This window comes from Scyliorhinus torazame, chromosome 19 (genome assembly GCF_047496885.1).
Source record: "Scyliorhinus torazame isolate Kashiwa2021f chromosome 19, sScyTor2.1, whole genome shotgun sequence".
NCBI lineage: Eukaryota > Metazoa > Chordata > Chondrichthyes > Carcharhiniformes > Scyliorhinidae > Scyliorhinus > Scyliorhinus torazame.
Window position 1 is genome coordinate 48068712 of NC_092725.1, and position 16926 is coordinate 48085637.

Here is a 16926-nt window from a genome sequence, read left to right on the forward strand (position 1 = left end):
CCTAACATCCAGTAGCAGCAGGGTCTGGACGCACTGTTACTTTTGTAAGGGCCACGAAGAATCCAGCACGAGTTTTAAGGATACAAAATAATAACATTTATTTACTATAACAATATATACATAACAGTAGCAGTAACTTCCCTTGCTACCTTCTCCTTCCTGCTGGTTCCTGAACTGGCCAGCTTATTTATACTAGGAGTTTCTCCGCCCCCCTCATTGGGGAAGTTCATACTCCCATAGGATTGTGGGATAGTCATTAGTCCCCAGCCAATCGTAAGTAGGCAGGTTATAACAGTTATCCAGTCACTGGTCCCACTGCAGTGCAAAATAGAGAAATAAGAATCTGTGAGGTCTGCAGGGCAGAGCAGAATTCACTGAGCCTGATCCCCGCTGAACCAGGTTCTGGGGTAACCAGCAACCGTTTTGTCAATTTGGTAGGAGAGATGCGAACTAGGCATCATTGTACAGAGTGACCAGATGCAGCAGCATATACCAAAACTAGTGGTTACAACTTCAAAGCTAAAAAGCATTTAAGAGGGAGAGCTCAAAAGGTGCTACAAGTTTTCTTTGAGTTCTTTTAGAATTCTGGTATGCACACAAGTGGGACAATAATACATAAAAGCATGGTGGGGTGGTGCTATAAGAAATTCTTGGATGCATTTGCTATGTTACCTTTTGGGGATTGGGAAGATATATCACAACTTTACATAGAGTCCCTACAGTGCAGAAGGAAGCCATTTAGCCCATCGAGTCTGCACCGACCCTCTGAAAGAGCACCCTACCTAGGGCCACCCTCCCCCCTCCCCCCAACCCTATCTAACCAGCTCATTTTTGGACTGTGGGAGGAAACTGGAGCACCCAGAGGGAACCCACTCAACCACGGGAGAACGTGCAAACTTCACACAGCCACCCAAGGCCGGAATTGAATCCGGGTCCCTGGCGCTGTGACAGCAGTGTTAACCACTGCACTACCCGATGTGCTTACCCATCAACCTCTTTGGAAGGAACAGGTTGATGGGACCAAGTTGTATTTTTAAAAAAAATCTCAGCCCCCAGTTTTGAGTTTAGAATTTATTCACCTTGTGCAGGGTTGGTGACTGACAATTGAACAGTTCTTGGATGTGCAAATATTGCAGGTGAAGAGCGGCTGAAACAATGGGGATAGAATACAAGTCAAAATGGAAAAGTCTATCAGAAAGATTTCTTGTAGTGCTTCAGTGATGTGACCAAGTGAGATCCATGGTAGCCAGTGTCCAAATGAAATGAACCAAATCATCTGAAGCAGGTTAATCATCTTGCATTTCCCCTCAGAGGAAATTATTTCAGCAGCATGCAGTATATTGCACAGATATTATTTGACATCTTGGGGATCTTGAAATATATCTTTCCTAAGAAAATAGTGCAGCTGTGTCAATGTATTATTAATTACATTGTTAAGATTTAAAGGCAATTACATTGCTGAACAGGCGATGGGTATTTGTACACCTATAAATGGGGATAACTAGGAGCACTGTTGCTTGTGAACTAAGTCAATAAACTTTCTCCAGCAAAGAAAGCAGCTATGTCTTAGTTTTAACAAACTGGCATGGATCCGATGAGCACTCTGCTCTCACGTTGCCAAGGGCAAAGGAAGATTATACAGACAAATTTTCAGAAAGGGAAGCTTTAAGCGTGGATCTGATGAGCACTTTGCTCGGAGAGGCCCTTGCTGGTATAGGCAAAGTGTCCTGCACGTCAGGGCCTCGCGTTAACCAGGTCGAGGAGTGTGTAGAGGATTTCAAATGTAGAAAAGGCTGGCTTCTCAACTTCATTTGTAGAATCACTGCAGCCTACACCTGCAGCTTTACTCTTCTGATGTTGAGCACAATGTCATTAGGCATGTACTGCATTTATTTTTTTCTGTAAATGTGATCTCAGAATAAGAGAAGTTGGAAAAGCATTCTCTAAGCAGAGACAGGTTAAGTGGATGGCAGTGAGTATATTCTTCATTTGTTCTCGGATGGCAGGTAGAAAAACCTTCATCCCACTCAGCATTCATTCTACAAGGATACTGGATCTTAAGTGTGTATTTGTGCAGCAGCTGTGCAGCAAAGCATTATCGGAATTTCACTTTGAGAGATGATCTAATTTTGCAGCGCTGTATGAACTACAGGTTATTTTCTTTAGTTCAAGAGGGCTGTAGGTCACTCTTCACTTCAACCACAAAGCACTTCAACCACAAAGAGGGTGTGTCCACCTGTGCTTAGAAGATGCTAAGGATGAAGGAAAGATGGTCACGCACACCTCAGAAGTAGGCAGAAGATGCATGAAATTCAAGAAATTTAGATCCTACCACACAAGTAATTAGTCTATCTAATTAATTAAGCATTTAACTGGCAATATTCCTTTGGCCCAATTTATCACAATAAATTGAATCCTGTCTATTTTTATTAAAATAGTTCAAGCTTCCCTTAGGCCTAACTAGCACGCTTAGTTCCTGGGGATTTACAAGAACATGAGAGTTTTTAAGAGCAGGCAAAGCCATTAAAACCAACATGCCCATTACCACAATCCTTAATCTCTCCTCTCTCCAGAAATGAATCAATTTATTTCTCCAGTCTATTTATACAGCGTCCTTTTTAAAGCTATTTTTAAACAATCATACTTTCTAATTCGTATTCCATGATTCCATACCTTATCTATTGATTACGCATCTGAAATAGAACATAGAACATATTAGAACATACAGTGCAGGAGGCCATTCGGCCCATCGAGTCTGCTTCCCTTTCTGAAAATTTGTCTATTTAATATTCCTTTGTCCTTGCCTACGAGACAGTAGCACCCTCAAAAAGGGCAGTAAAACTTAATTTTTGATCCTTCAGTCCATTTATCCTTTACCAAGTTACACTTTTCCAGGATCTCTTAAGATAGTTGTAAAATACATTTCCTGTTACTCATGTTAAGGGTCAACAGATTTCAGCCACATCCTCGATTATTTTTTAGGAAGCGAGTGATACAGCCCCTTTCCAATCCCCGGGAATTTCTTTCCAATTTAATTATATTAAAGCAACATTATTTTCATTCTCCCATGTCCTTCATCCTTCTTGTCTAAAAGTCTTACCCAAGACCTGCATCTCAGCCTAAATGTCATTCTTTGTCCAGTTACTTATTTTTCGATGTTCCCTTTTCTCTCAGTCCTTCCCTTTCTCCCTGTACCTGTCCTTATTTTTTGCCTCATAGGCTGCTTTCGCTTTATCTCTTTTCTGCCTGTCTTTCTTCTATGTATTTGCTTTTAGCTCTTAAATCGGCCTGTTGTTTTTCTCCTGCCTTCTTCCTTTCAATGCGGCTGAGTTAGGCTCTCTCCTCCCCATGGTGAGTGGTTTCCTGATGTGTAACAACAATAGGAAAGTTGAACAAAAGAAGGTAAGCAATTTCTTATAGAGTGTTTATTTTACTAAGGAAAATATTTATTTGTGATGGAAAAATGCATAACATACAATTTATGTGTATAAAGACAGTCATTATAAAAGAAAAATGTTTCCATATTGAATAAAATATAAACTTTTCTACTCCAGGATTAATGCTGATGCATTCAGTTAACCATTCCACATACATAATATCAAGAGACATACAAAAATGGGGCGTTAAAATTACACACTTGCTCGGCCAGTTGGACAATGTGGGGAAATACAATATTGCTACACTTCTAGATTGCCACAAAATATTACCCTGACATTTTGAACCATCACAGCCAGACAGTGGAAATTCCACTGGTCCTACATCCAACATGTGATTGTGGACAAATCTCAGGTTTAATTGAAATAAACTGAAGAACAGCAATTTAAATGATAGCTGGCACTTGGATCAGGATGATCATAGTTGACAAAACCTTTGCATATAACGAAAAACAAATGGGAATGACAATTATAGCTTTGGATTTGCAGACCGATGTCTACTATAATAATGTTACTACACATATTTCTGCACAATATCTGCTGTAATCAGATTGCAGTCTTTGAAAATGATGGGCGAAAACACGTGAAACTTGTTAAGAAATACTGCCCTCAGAATACCTGGAAAGTGTGGAGGGAAGGCCGAGGATCTGGGACGTTATACAACAGGTCAGACATACAAGCTAGAAATAGTGAGCGGACTCATCTAAACAACGCAGTGATTTTCATTTTAACTCACTCAATAATTGGTATTTCTGTTGTACAGTACTCGTTTCTTTGGGCTGAATGATTTTGTATGCTCAGAACATTCTCCTTGTAAAAACCCACCACTGCTTAGAACTCCTGTTTTGACTTGTAGTTCTGGTGTGACAATGTTTGAACATTTTATGGTCTTTCTGCAGAGGTGCTTCTTCAATCACTGAAAGCATGACAAAATGATACTTGGGAGAAATGGCATCACTGTATAATTATGACAGCAGTGTGCAGCACATTGTTATTGAAGAGAGGAAAGTTAAATAAATGCTGAAAACCGGAAATAAAAGCCTAAAATAATAGAAATATACAATGGGTCAATCACTCTCTCATTCATTTGCTGGGTGATCTATTATGCATGTCCAGTGATTATTTTATGCCTTTGAGTACCAATATGAATTGCTCACCAGTTTCGTGGCTAATGTATTTGGGGATAAAATTATCAAGAGAAGAGATATTGGAAATGAGGTTTGCAAGATTTTCTGTACTCTTTTTTTGTCAGCAAAGTCAGGACTGTTCTCAAAGAAGTAGAAATACAGAACAGAGGAAATCTACACAAACATGTTTAAGATAGCAACCACAGGAGCTCATACACTTTGGACACTTTTAGAATCAAGAATCAGTTTTTAAATTAACTCATTAGAGGTCTGGGATGGAATTCTCTGATAATGGGGCTATGTCCCCATGCCCGCGAGAAAACTGGTGCGAATCACTCTGGACTTTCCTGGAGAAAGTCCAGAGTGATTCTCCGTTTTGAAGGGGGCTAGAAGGGCCCCGGAGTAGGTCCTCGCAGCACTGCCTGCCGATACGGGGCCCTGCACTTTTGGCCACGAGTCCGCGGATGCGTGTGGCGGCGACCCTGCGCAACATGACGGAATGGCTGGCCGGCCCCGACAATATAGGCCCCCCCCACCCCCCGATCGCGGGCCTTGCCTTCCTGGAGGCCCCCCCCAATGACGGATCCTCCTGACCCCTCCAGTGCGGCCGCAGACCTCTTTCAATGGCCCCCAACTGGCGCTGCGTTCCCGGAGAATCGCGGGAAGGCATCGGACCCGATCACAGGTCTGACGCCCCATTCTATGCCCCCGCGCCGAGCGCAATTGCGGCGCAGAGGCTCGGAGAATCCCGGCCAGGGTCTCTAATGGGTGATGGGGGAGTTCAAGTGCAGTAATATTTCAGTCAAAAATTTTAGATATGCTTGCATTGAAGGCGGTACAGTTAAGGTTCACTTGATTGGTCCCGAAGGTGAGAGGGTTGTCCAATGATGAGAGGCTAAGTGAATTTAATCTATGTTCTCAAGAGATTAGAAAAATGAGAAGAGATCTAATTGCAACAGTGAAGATTCTGATGAGATTTGACAAGGTTGATGCTGAGGGGTTGTTTCCCACCTGGGGAATCTAGAACATGGGGGCACTGTTTCTGGGTAAGGGGATGATCATTTCGAATTAACTGAGGAGAAATTTCTTTACTCAAAAGGTTTGTGAATCTTTGGAATGCTCTACTCCAGAGGGCTGTGGATGTTCCACCGTTGAACATGTTTAAAGCAGGGAGACAGATCTTTGGTTAAGGGATATGGGGCTAGTGGAGTTGAGCCAAGAGATCAGCAACAATCATGCTGAATGACTGAGCAAGCGGTGTGGTTTTTGCCCATTCCTATTTCTATGTTATGTTCTTAATATTCTCTTGAACTCCACCTTCCTTAGAAGCCTGACATTATCTTCCTCGGACTTAACATTTCACTATGGTGTTGCGGATTGTTTTTAAAAACTATTTTGCAAAGTAGCACACTTGTGTGTACTAAATACATTTTACTACCAGTTGCTTACAATTCAAGTATAAATTGCACAATGTCAAAAACTTCCAATTTAAAAAAAATATTGCAATATCCAGTGGCTTCAATCCCTCCTGACCATGGGCTGGATTCTCCGTTTTGGAGACTAAGTCCCCACGTCGTCATGAAAACTGTGGTCTGTTACGCCAGGAAAACTGGCGTCAAAAGCCCACAGATTCACCATTTTGCTGGGGGCTAGCAGCGAGCGATCATAGAGCTCGCATAGGGGCCGTGCTACATGGCGGACTCAGCCCGCGGACCTGGACCGGCAAAGTAGTGCCCCGCATTGGCCACTCACGCGCTCCGGACTGCCCGGAATTTCGGTGTCGGGGGGGCGGAGAATCCAGCACTATATGGCTGAATGAGCATTCATTCCCTTGATTTCAAAGCAAGTATGATTTTAAAATATTACTGTGAACACATGTAACCTCAATCATTTCAAATAGTTTTAGCAGGTGGGCTTTCTGGACTAACTTCTTGTAATTTGATAATGGAGGTCAAGTACCAACTAACTGTTTTGGAAACGGTCACTGATAGACCTGCGTCCGATTCAAAACCATTTTATGAGGATTAATTGTTTCTATCTCACATAGCTACCTACTGTGAATGACAACACTTAAGGTGCACCAGGAGAGGAAGTCAATTCGGGATTGGGTATCTTAAAAGCATCCAGATTATAGGGAGAAAAAGAGGGAAGGAGTTCCACAGATGAGACTTTGGGAAAGAGTAAGTTAGGGTCCAGCAGGAATGAATTCTACAGACCAAGGCTATATGGTGGGGAAAGTCCGTAAAGGTAGGGGAAAAGAGCCCGTCAAATGATGAGTTTGCAGCTTGTGAGGAACAGAAGAGAAAATTTCAGAGCAACAGTATTAATAAAACAGGAAAAAAGAACTGGAGTTCGAAACAAAATTATGAGCTTTTTCTTTTCTGATATGTTGTCAGGGAAAGTGAGGTGTCTTGTGGCAGTATTAATTTATCACTTTTCTCACAATAGCCTCCTGAAGCTGGCTGTAAAACATGGGAGTGAGTAAGCGTTGTCTTTCGCATCAAAAATTGAGGCTCTTGATAACCGGGCCAAGATTTGTTTTTGACCTTTCTGGTCAGATAAATGGGTATGAAGTACAGAGCCCACTTACTGAAATTCCATCCAATATTGATGCATGATTATTAAAATGCAAGCAGCACCTCTTTGGAATCAAGATGTGCCCAAGTCTGCGAATTGGAGATCAAAACTAAGTCAACCTCCTGCGGCATATTTGATAATCCAGCAGATGAGCGAAGTAGGCCTGCAGTTCTTCAGGGTGCTGCTGATGATTAACTAGTCAGCCTGGCTCACTAATGGAATCTGGAGGAGTAGAGTGTTGACAGGGAACGGAGATCTTTCACACTTGATTCCACCTAAACCTGCAATCCAATCCCAATATGGATAGCATGGCTTTAGATACACACACACACATACACACACACACACACACACACACACACAGCGTGAAGATGACCAATTTTCTATGCTGATAAGCTACATGATTTTATAAAATATCATTCTAGCAGCATCCTGGAAAATATTTGGTGATTCCTGAGCCCTTGATTCTTAGTTGGTTGCAGCATGTCCTTCTGGAGAGGGGACTCTCACTCCATATCAGGCAAAGCGGGGAATCTAAAAGATAATCAAAAACGCAGGTCTGGCGGCATCTGTGAAGGAGACAGAGACAATGGGCCCGATTTTAACTCACTCAAAACAATTAACAATTGGGCCCAAGGTTTCAGTGACCTTGCTTTGGGAATGTTATCCCTAGTTTTCTCACCACAGATGTTGCCAGGTCCACAGGGTATTTCTAGCATTTTCTGTTTATGTATCATTAAGTCTAACCATGTGGATTTCCCGTGTGTCTCAGACTGTTACTATGGCGATGGCTTTCATCAGGTCAAATGTTTTCTATATTTGTAGCAGGCTTATTAGCTATTCATCTATGGGAGATATCGAATAGATCAGTAAATTAGACTAGAAAAGTAAAACGTGGGGCGGATTCTCCGCTGTCGGGATTCTCCATTGCGCCGGCAGCGCACCCATGACCGGGGATTTCTCGACGGTGTGGGGCTGCCCACAGGGGGAAACTCCATTGGCCGGCTGGCGAGACGGAGAATCCCGCCGCTGGCGGGGGTGGGCCACACCAGAAAACTGGTGCGGCGGGATGGAGAAATCCACCCATGATGTCTCTGGAATTTTTGTTGAACTTAATGACAACAACTGAAACCCAATGCAAATAATGAATAACTGAAAATGCTCCCTTTCATGCTCCCTCTTCTCAGCTCATTTCCACTCAAGAATCATAGGGCTGAATTAAAAGGTTTTGGCGGTAGCCCAAGCTGGTAAGTGGGGGTAATCCCACTTTAGATGGTTCTGGGAGCCGTGACGTGATTCTATAGTCATAAGGCAATTAACTAAGGAGGGGGACAGAGGGGCGGAATTCTCCACCCCGCCAAGCCACTTTTCAGCCTCCAGCCGCCGTTGGGATTCTCCGTTACTCCGGCCGGTTAATGGGGTTTCCCATTGTGGGGCAGCCCCACACCGTCGGGAAACCCCCGGGAGCCGGCAAAATGGAGAATCCTGACGGCGGAGAATCCCGGCCGAGGTGTTTCTGCTGGGGCAGCCCTTTATAGGAATGGGCCTATGTGGGGCACAGAACGTCGTCAATCATGAGACACTACCCCACCCCTGTCTCATGAGGAGGCTGCCAACTTTTACTGGGTCAGAATATTGAATACAGGAGTTGGGACGTCTTGTTGAAGTTGTACAAGACATTGGTAAGACCACACATGGGATACTGTGTTCAGTTCTGGTCACCCTATTATAGGAAGGATATTGTTAAACTAGAAAGAGTGCAGAAGAGATTTACGAGGATGCTACCAGGACCTGATGGTCGGAGTTATAAGGAGAGGCTGGATGGCTGGGACTTTTTTCCCTGGAGCGTAGAAGGCTTAGGGGTGGTCTTATAGAGGTCTATAAAATAATGAAGAGCATAGATAAGGTAGTCAACATCTTTTCCCAAAGGCATAGAGGGCATAGGTTTAAGGTGAGAGGGGAAAGATAATAATAGAGACCAGAGGGGAAATTATTTCTCAGAGGGTGGTGAGCATCTGGAATTAGCTGCCAAAGGCAGTGGTAGAGGTGGGTACAATTTGTTCCTTTAAAAAACAGGTAGACAGTTACATGGGCAGGGTGGGTATAGAGGGATGTGGGCAAGTGGGACTAGCTTAGTGATAGAAACTGGGCGGCATGGACAAGCTGGGCCGAAGGGCCTGTTTCCATGCTGTAACCATCTATGACTCTATGACCTCGCCAGGACCACTGGATGTCACAGAGTACTTTCAGCCAATGAGGGAGGCCAGGCATCGGGTTTGAACCAGACAGTCCGGACCTTGCTGCATGGCAGCCCATTCTGGTACTGGAGAACCTTCCGTCCAGTATTCCAAAGGCCCACTCGTTCAGCCTCTGTCATACATGTTTGCAATGCCATGCAGACCCAGCTGAGGGAAGGCTTATTTATTTAATGCGCACTCACCAACCGATGAATAATGAACAGTAATGAATGATGGCAAAATTAGCCAATTCGAGAGGCTAGGTACCTCCAAATGTCATCTCATTGGTGTAGGCCCATCCCCCTTGTGATTATTTCCAGATTGGGTGCCTGTGCCAACAAAAATAAATCCTATTGGACCTGCCTTGCATTCTCCTGGCAACGGCTTCAATGCGTCCCTGTCAACCTAATTGGCTAATACTAATATCTGTTGTCCTTACCTGGTCTGGTTGACTCTTAAATGCCCTCAGAAATGGCCTAGCAAGCCACTCAGTTCAAAAGCAATTAGGGATTGGTAACAAATGCTGGCCTTTGTCAGCAGTGCTCACATCCCAATAAGGAATACATTTTTAAAAATTCAAAAATCATTTCCAGATTGACGAGTGTCAGGGTAAAATTACCCTAGCATTGTCCTCATAGCCATTTTTGCCTCTGTGTATGCATGGGAGTGGGCGGACTGGGAGAGTGGTTTGTTTCTGGTTTTGGGGCCTCCGCCACTGGCCACCTGACTTCCCTCACGTCTCTGCAGCCTCCTCATCACCTCCCAGCATGCTCCCACACCACCAGATTAAATTCTGCCATCAGGGACTGACCCCATTTTCCTGGCCCACATCTCTTTAGGTAGAAGTCTTGAAGCCTCTGCACCAAATTCTGTTTCTAAATATCTTGCCTCCATTTTGTTAATAAAATGGCTGATGGTTTTAAAACATCTGGGGGGGTGATTTCTCCGAGCCCCGCGCTCGGCTGGAGAATCAGCGCAACCACACCACGATGCCGGCGCGCGATTCTTCGAGGTGCGTAGAATCGGCGCCATTTGCGCCGGCACATTTGGCGCAGCGCCGGTCGCTGGATTCTCCGGCCCGGATGGGCCAAGCTTCCGCGCGGATACGACAGAGTCCCGCCGGCGCCATTCACCCCTGATCGCTGTCGGCGGGAACTCTGCGCGAATGGTCAGGGAGTGGCCTGTGGGGGGGGGGGGGGGGGGGGGATGCGCCGATGGGGTCTGGCCCGCGATCGGGGGCCACCCTGGGCCTACCTTCTGGCGCAGCCGGCCCCTGAACACCGACGCCATGTTGAGTCGGCGCGGCCCAACTGCGCATGCGCGGGTTGGCGCGGCGCCCATTTGCCGCCGGGAAGGGAGGCTGGAGCGGTGTGAACCACTCCAGCGCCGTTCTGGCCCCCTGTGGGGGACAGAATCGGTCGTCCCCGGGCCCGTTTCGCGCCATCGTGAAACGCGACTGCATTCACGACGGCGCGAGCACTTGGGCTCCATTTGGGAGAATTGCCCCCCTGGAATCACCCCTTCAACAGTAACTTACACAACATAAAGAACATAATAATTAATGCTACTTTGGATGAGCTGGCACATTTTAGGATTTATTTCTGTAGTGTTGTAGATGTGAGGAAACTGAAAATTGATGTTGCTCAAAATGTGTGTAAACACTCGTGCCATCTAATGGCAGGATGGAGCCAAAGAACTTGGGCTGGATTCTCCATCGGCAGGATGCTCCGATTTTGTCGGCAGCCCAAGCGTTTCCCGACGGCGTGGGGGTGCCCCACAATGGGAAACCCCATTGACCAGCCGGTGTAACGGAGCATCCCGCCGGCGTGCTGAAACAGAAATGTGGTGCAGCGGGGCGGAGAATCCAGCCCTTTATCGCTCATTTAACTCATTGTATCTGTGCTGGCCCTTTGCCACATCAATGATACAAACAGTAATGGGCATTGTGGTCATTCTATGGAAAAGCCACCGAAGAACACTGACTCTTTCATAAAAGGTTATTTATGGGTGGCAGTGACCTACCTCTGCTTTGCTGGGCGGTAGCCTCAATTTTTGTCCAGTAGGAGCAACACTGGGCCTTGAAGGATCAGCGAGGCACAGAAACATTAAAGCCACAGTAAACATTTACATTGGATCTGTCAGCGAAGGCTACATCAGAAATTACATCATTTGAATGCAGTGCAGGCTTGTTTTGAAATATTTACTAAAATACAAATGCCAAAAACTTGGTAAAAAATTATTTACTTTGACCCAAGAACTAAGAGACTAAAACTACATAGTAACAAAATTGTAAAGGTCTTCAAAACTGTCAGCTGTGGAAGGCAGCAGGCTGCCCCTGCTATTCAATATAGGAGAAAAGACAACTAAGAGACTGAGGTTATGAAAACAAGGGTAAATGCGGGTGAACTAACATCCATGGTTGTGAATCTGTTAAAGGGCCAATGATCCAAGCAATTCTGCTCAGATGGGATGATAGCAATTTTGAAGAATGAGTTGAATAATAGAATTTAGTGCAGAAGGAGGCGATTTGGCCCATCGAGTTTGCACCGGCCCTTGGAAAGAGCACCCTATCTAATCCCCGCAACTCAGTAACCCCATCTAACCTTTTTGGACACCAAGGGCAATTTAGCATGGCCAATCCACCTAATCTGCACATCTTTGGACTGTGGGAAAAAAACTGAGCACCTGGAGGAAACCCACGAAGCCACGGGGAGAATGTGCAGACTTCACACAGACAGTGACCCAGCGGGGAATCGAACCTGGGACCCTGGAGCTGTGAAGCAACTGTGCTAACCACTGTCCTACCGTGCCACCCTTATAGGAGGACGAATTGACAGTATATTTCTATTACCTCCATCAAATTCAGATTAATATTTTCTGCTGGTTCAGAAATAATTTGGAACCTTAGCCCAGATTGAGATTCATCCCTGGGACACACTGGAAATAAATGGATACAGTCAGCCGGACAGTTTAAAAGAACAATCAATGCAGGGATGAAGACTTGTGTTTTATAACTCAAGTTCCCAATACATATATAGTTATTAATTTATATAAATTAATAGTCAGTAAGTATGTTTGTGATAAAGAAGTACAAGGAATAACACAAAATTATCTGATCTCCTTCTCCATGGTGGCTATTGATGCCCAGTCGGGAATGGGGCACGATAGAAAGGGACTGCTTTCATTGTATATCAGGATAAATACCACCTTATGATTCTTTATGATGTTGTGTTGACTCTTCTGTCAATATCAATGGTGGTTCCATTTATCCCTATATTTGGAAGGCTCCTGAAGGCAAAACAAGATGCAAAGGTACAAATTAACCTGCAAATATCCAAGTAAAAAAAATACACAAAGACTATCTGGGAAAAAAAACATTTACCATGTGATCAATGAATAAATATGGCACAAAACAGAACTGTGCTTCTGCATGGGTTTCCTCCGGGTGCTCGGGGTTTTTCCCCATTGTCCAAAGATGTGCAGGTTAGGTTTCATAGAATTTACAGTGCAGAAAGAGACCATTGAGTCTACACTGGCCCCTCGAAGAGCACCCTACCTAAGCCCACACCTCCACCCTATCCCTGTAAGCCAGCAACCCCACCTAACTTTTTGGACACTACAGAGCAATCTAGCGTGACCAATCCACCTAACCTGCACATCTTTGGACTGTAGGAGGACACCGGAGCACCTGGAGGAAACCCACACAGACACGGTGAGAACGTGCAGACTCCGCACAGACAGTGACCCAAGCAGAGATTCTAGCCCGGGTCCCTGGCGCTGTGAAACAACAGTGCTAACCACTGTGCTACCGTGGTGATTGGCCACGCTAAATTGGCCCTTAGTGTCCATAGATGTGTCGGTTAGGTGGGTTATGAAGGTAGGGCGGGGAATGGGTCTATGTAGGGTGCTCTTTTGAAGAGCCAGTGCAGACTCGATGTGCCAAATGGCCTCCTTCTGCACTATAAGGATTCTATGGATCAATGGAAATATGGAACTTTACTTGGGCAACAGATGCACAGGGCGAAAGGGTTCGGAAAGATTGGATTTTGCAATCACGACCCTGGAAAAACAACTCTGACAGCCATTGGTAGTCCCCTCATCATCTCTAACTAGAACTGGGCCTGGTTATACATGGATTCAACTGCCACAAGTCAGGGAGCTTGTATGGACACGAATTCTGAGGTACAGACTGAGCTCTCTTTAGATAAGTGGGAAGAAAGTGCAAATAGTTTGGTGAATTGTACATTCGAAAAGAGGGGGAAAAATGTCTTAAATCAGGTTAGCAGTAGAGACAACACAATTCAAGAAAATTCTGAGAGTATCACAACAGGTAGTGCCGACTCTCTCCCTACAGATGCTGTCAGACCTGCTGAGATAGTCCAGTATTTTCTGGTTTGTTTCAGATTCCAGCTTCCGCAGTAATTTGATTTTATTCAAGGCTTCAGCTTTTGGAAACCTATTCACACCTACTGTCTCCTGACAAGAGATGCTACTAGAAATATCAGCTTGGTTCAGTGAGCACCACTACCACCGAGTGGGAAATGAAAGTTGTGAGTTTGAGTCCCTTTGTAGGACTTAAAACACATAATCCAAAATAGGCCAACGAGAGGCGAGGCCATATTGGATTTGGTTCTGGGAAATGAACCTGAACAAGTGTTAGATTTGGAGGTAGGTGAGCACTTTGGTGATAGTGACCACAATTCGATTACGTTTACTTTAGCGATGGAAAAGGATAGGTACATACCGCAGGGCAAGAGTTATAGCTGGGGGAAAGGCAATTATGATGCGATAAGGCAAGACTTAGGATGCATAGGATGGGGGAGAAACTGCAGGGGATGGGCACAATTGAAATGTGGAGCTTGTTCAAGGAACAGCTACTGCGTGTCTTTGATAAGTATGTACCTGTCAGGCAGGGTGGAAATGGTCGAGCGAGGGAACCATGGTTTACTAAAGTAGTTGAATCACTTGTTGAGCGGAAGAAGGAGGCTTATGGAAAGATGAGACATGAAGGTTCAGTTAAGGCGCTCAAGTTACAAGTTAGCTAGGAAGGACCGAAAGAGAGAGCTAAGAAGAGACGGGAGGGGACATGAGAAGTCTTTGGCAGGTAGGATCAAGGATATCCCTAAAGCTTTCTACAGATATGTCAGGAATAAAAGAATGACTAGAGTAACAGTAGGGCCAGTCAAGGACAGTAGTGGGAAGTTGGGCGTGGAGTCCGAGGAGATAGGAGAGATGCTAAATGAATATTTTTCGTCAGTATTCACACAGGGAAAAGACAATATTGTCGAGGAGAATACTGAGATACAGGCTACTAGACTAGAAGGGGTTGAGATTCTTAAGGAGGAGGTGTTAGCAATTCTGGAAAGTGTGAAAATAGATAGTCCCCTGGGCCGGATGGGATTTAACCTAGGATTCTATGGGAAGCTCGGGAGGAGATTGCTGAGCCTTTGGTTTTGATCTTTATGTTATCATTGTCTACAGGAATAGTGCCAGAAGACTGGAGGATAGCGAATGTTGTCCCCTTGTTCAAGAAGGGGAGTAGAGACAACCCCGGTAACTATAGACCAGTGAGCCTTACTTCTGTTGTGGGCAAAGTTTAATGCAGAAAAATGTGAGGTAATTCATTTTGGAAGGAATAACAGGAAGTCAGAGTACTGGGCAAATGGTAAGATTCCTGGTAGTGTGGATGAGCAGAGAGATCTTGGTGTCCATATACATAGATCCCTGAAAGTTGCCACCCAGATTGAGAGGGTTGTTAAGAAGGTGTACGGTGTGTTAGCTTTTATTGGTGGAGGGATTGAGTTTCTGAGCCATGAGGTCATGTTGCAGCTGTACAAAACTCTGGTGCGGCCGCATTTGGAGTATTGTGTGCAGTTCTGGTCGCCGCATTATAGGAAGGATGTGGAACCATTGGAAAGGGTGCAGAGGAGATTTACCAGGATGTTGCCTGGTCTGGAGGGAAGATCTTATGAGGGAAGGCTGAGGGACTTGAGGTTATTTTCTTTAGAAAGAAGAAGGTTAAGAGGTGACTTAATTGAGGCATACAAGATGATCAGAGGATTAGATAGGGTGGAGAGTGAGTGCCTTTTTCCTCGGATGGTGATGTCGAGTTCGAGGTGACATAGCTTTAAATTGAGGGGTGATAGATATAGGACAGATGTCAGAGGTAGGTTCTTTACTCAGAGAGTAGTAAGGGCGTGGAATGCCCTGCCTGCAACAGTAATGGACTCGCCAACATTAAGGGCACTGAAATGGTCATTGGATAAACATATGGATGATAAGGGAATAGTGTCGATGGGCTTTAGAGTGGTTTCAAAGGTCGGCGCAACATCGAGGGCCGAAGCGCCTGTATTGTGCTGTAATGTTCTCTGTTCTAAGCTGACACAGCAGTCCTGAAATTTTCATTTCAGAAGTGCCATCCTTCAAATGAAAGGTTACACTGTTCCATGGAACACTATGAAGAAGAGCAGGGAACATTCCCAATATCCTGGATGGCATTCTTCTCTTGACTTACACCAGCAAAAAAAAAAAAATTACCTGCCACCCACCATGTGGCAATATCTTGGATCTTGCTGTGTACAAAATGACTGCATGCTTGCCTACATGACGATAGTCACAGTATTGCTTTTCTAAAAAAAATATTCCAATTAAGGGGCAATTTTAGCAGGGCCAATCCACCTACCCTGCACAAGTTTGGGTTGTGGGGGTGAGACCCACGCAGACATGGAAGATTGTGCAAACTCCACATGGACAGTGAGTGACCTAGGGCCGGGATTGAACCTGGGTCCTCAGTGCCATGAGTAATTGTAATTCAAAAAGAAAGCCCTTTGAAGAATGTGCATTAGATGTGTTTTAAAAAAGGGGTTAAATGGCTAAATAAACAGATTTTTATTTCCCATCCTGCACCTTCACCCCATGCTTCCAGTGGTGTGATACCCCCTACTGGGGGAAGCAGAAGGACATTTAATTCCTGCAATATTAAAAAACAACAGATTGCATAATGTAGGTCTGACGAGTTTTGCTATTTCTGTAGCTGTCAGGTCTACACATTCAGGTTTCATTGCCCTTGCACAGTAAACCTTTCATTTTAAAACAAAATCAACACATGACTGATTTCTCCTCCCCTGATCCCCAAAAATGTTTACCATATTTAAATGAATTGGGTGATTTAAAAATAAATAAAGTCAGGAACATGAGCCATACCGTTGTGACTGGAGCTCTATCAGGACTGAATTCTCTGTATTTGTTTCATTTGCTATTATGTATTCCTCGGCTGGCTCCTCCATGTGCGTGACTGCTTCCTGTGCTTGCTGCTTCTGTGCTGAACCCCTGGCTGTGAGGAACTGTGCCAGTCGCGCTCTCTCTCGAACAGATTCTGCTAATTTTTCCCAGGCATCTGTCGACATCACAGAACTGAACTCGTCCTCAAAGCCAGGGTGCTCTTCATAAAATAATAAATGCCTTGAGCGCACTGTGGAAAGAAAAGTGACCAGAATTTAAAGCTGCATTTATGCCCTTCATCACATTAACCTGCCAACAATTTTCTGACTG

General features: G+C 44.7%; 1 protein-coding gene across 1 annotated transcript in view; it reads right to left on the bottom strand.

The window, feature by feature from the left end:
- Positions 1–3424: 3424 nt before the first annotated feature.
- creb3l2 (cAMP responsive element binding protein 3-like 2) overlaps positions 3425–16926 on the bottom strand; it is a 142323-nt gene continuing 128821 nt past the window's right edge. The window contains exons 11-12 of the mRNA XM_072484257.1: positions 16579–16846; positions 3425–12663 (exon numbers count right to left, since the gene is read on the bottom strand). Coding sequence (XP_072340358.1) covers positions 12594–12663; positions 16579–16846 — 338 coding nt within the window. The 3' untranslated portion in view covers positions 3425–12593. The remainder of the gene's footprint in view (positions 12664–16578; positions 16847–16926) is intronic.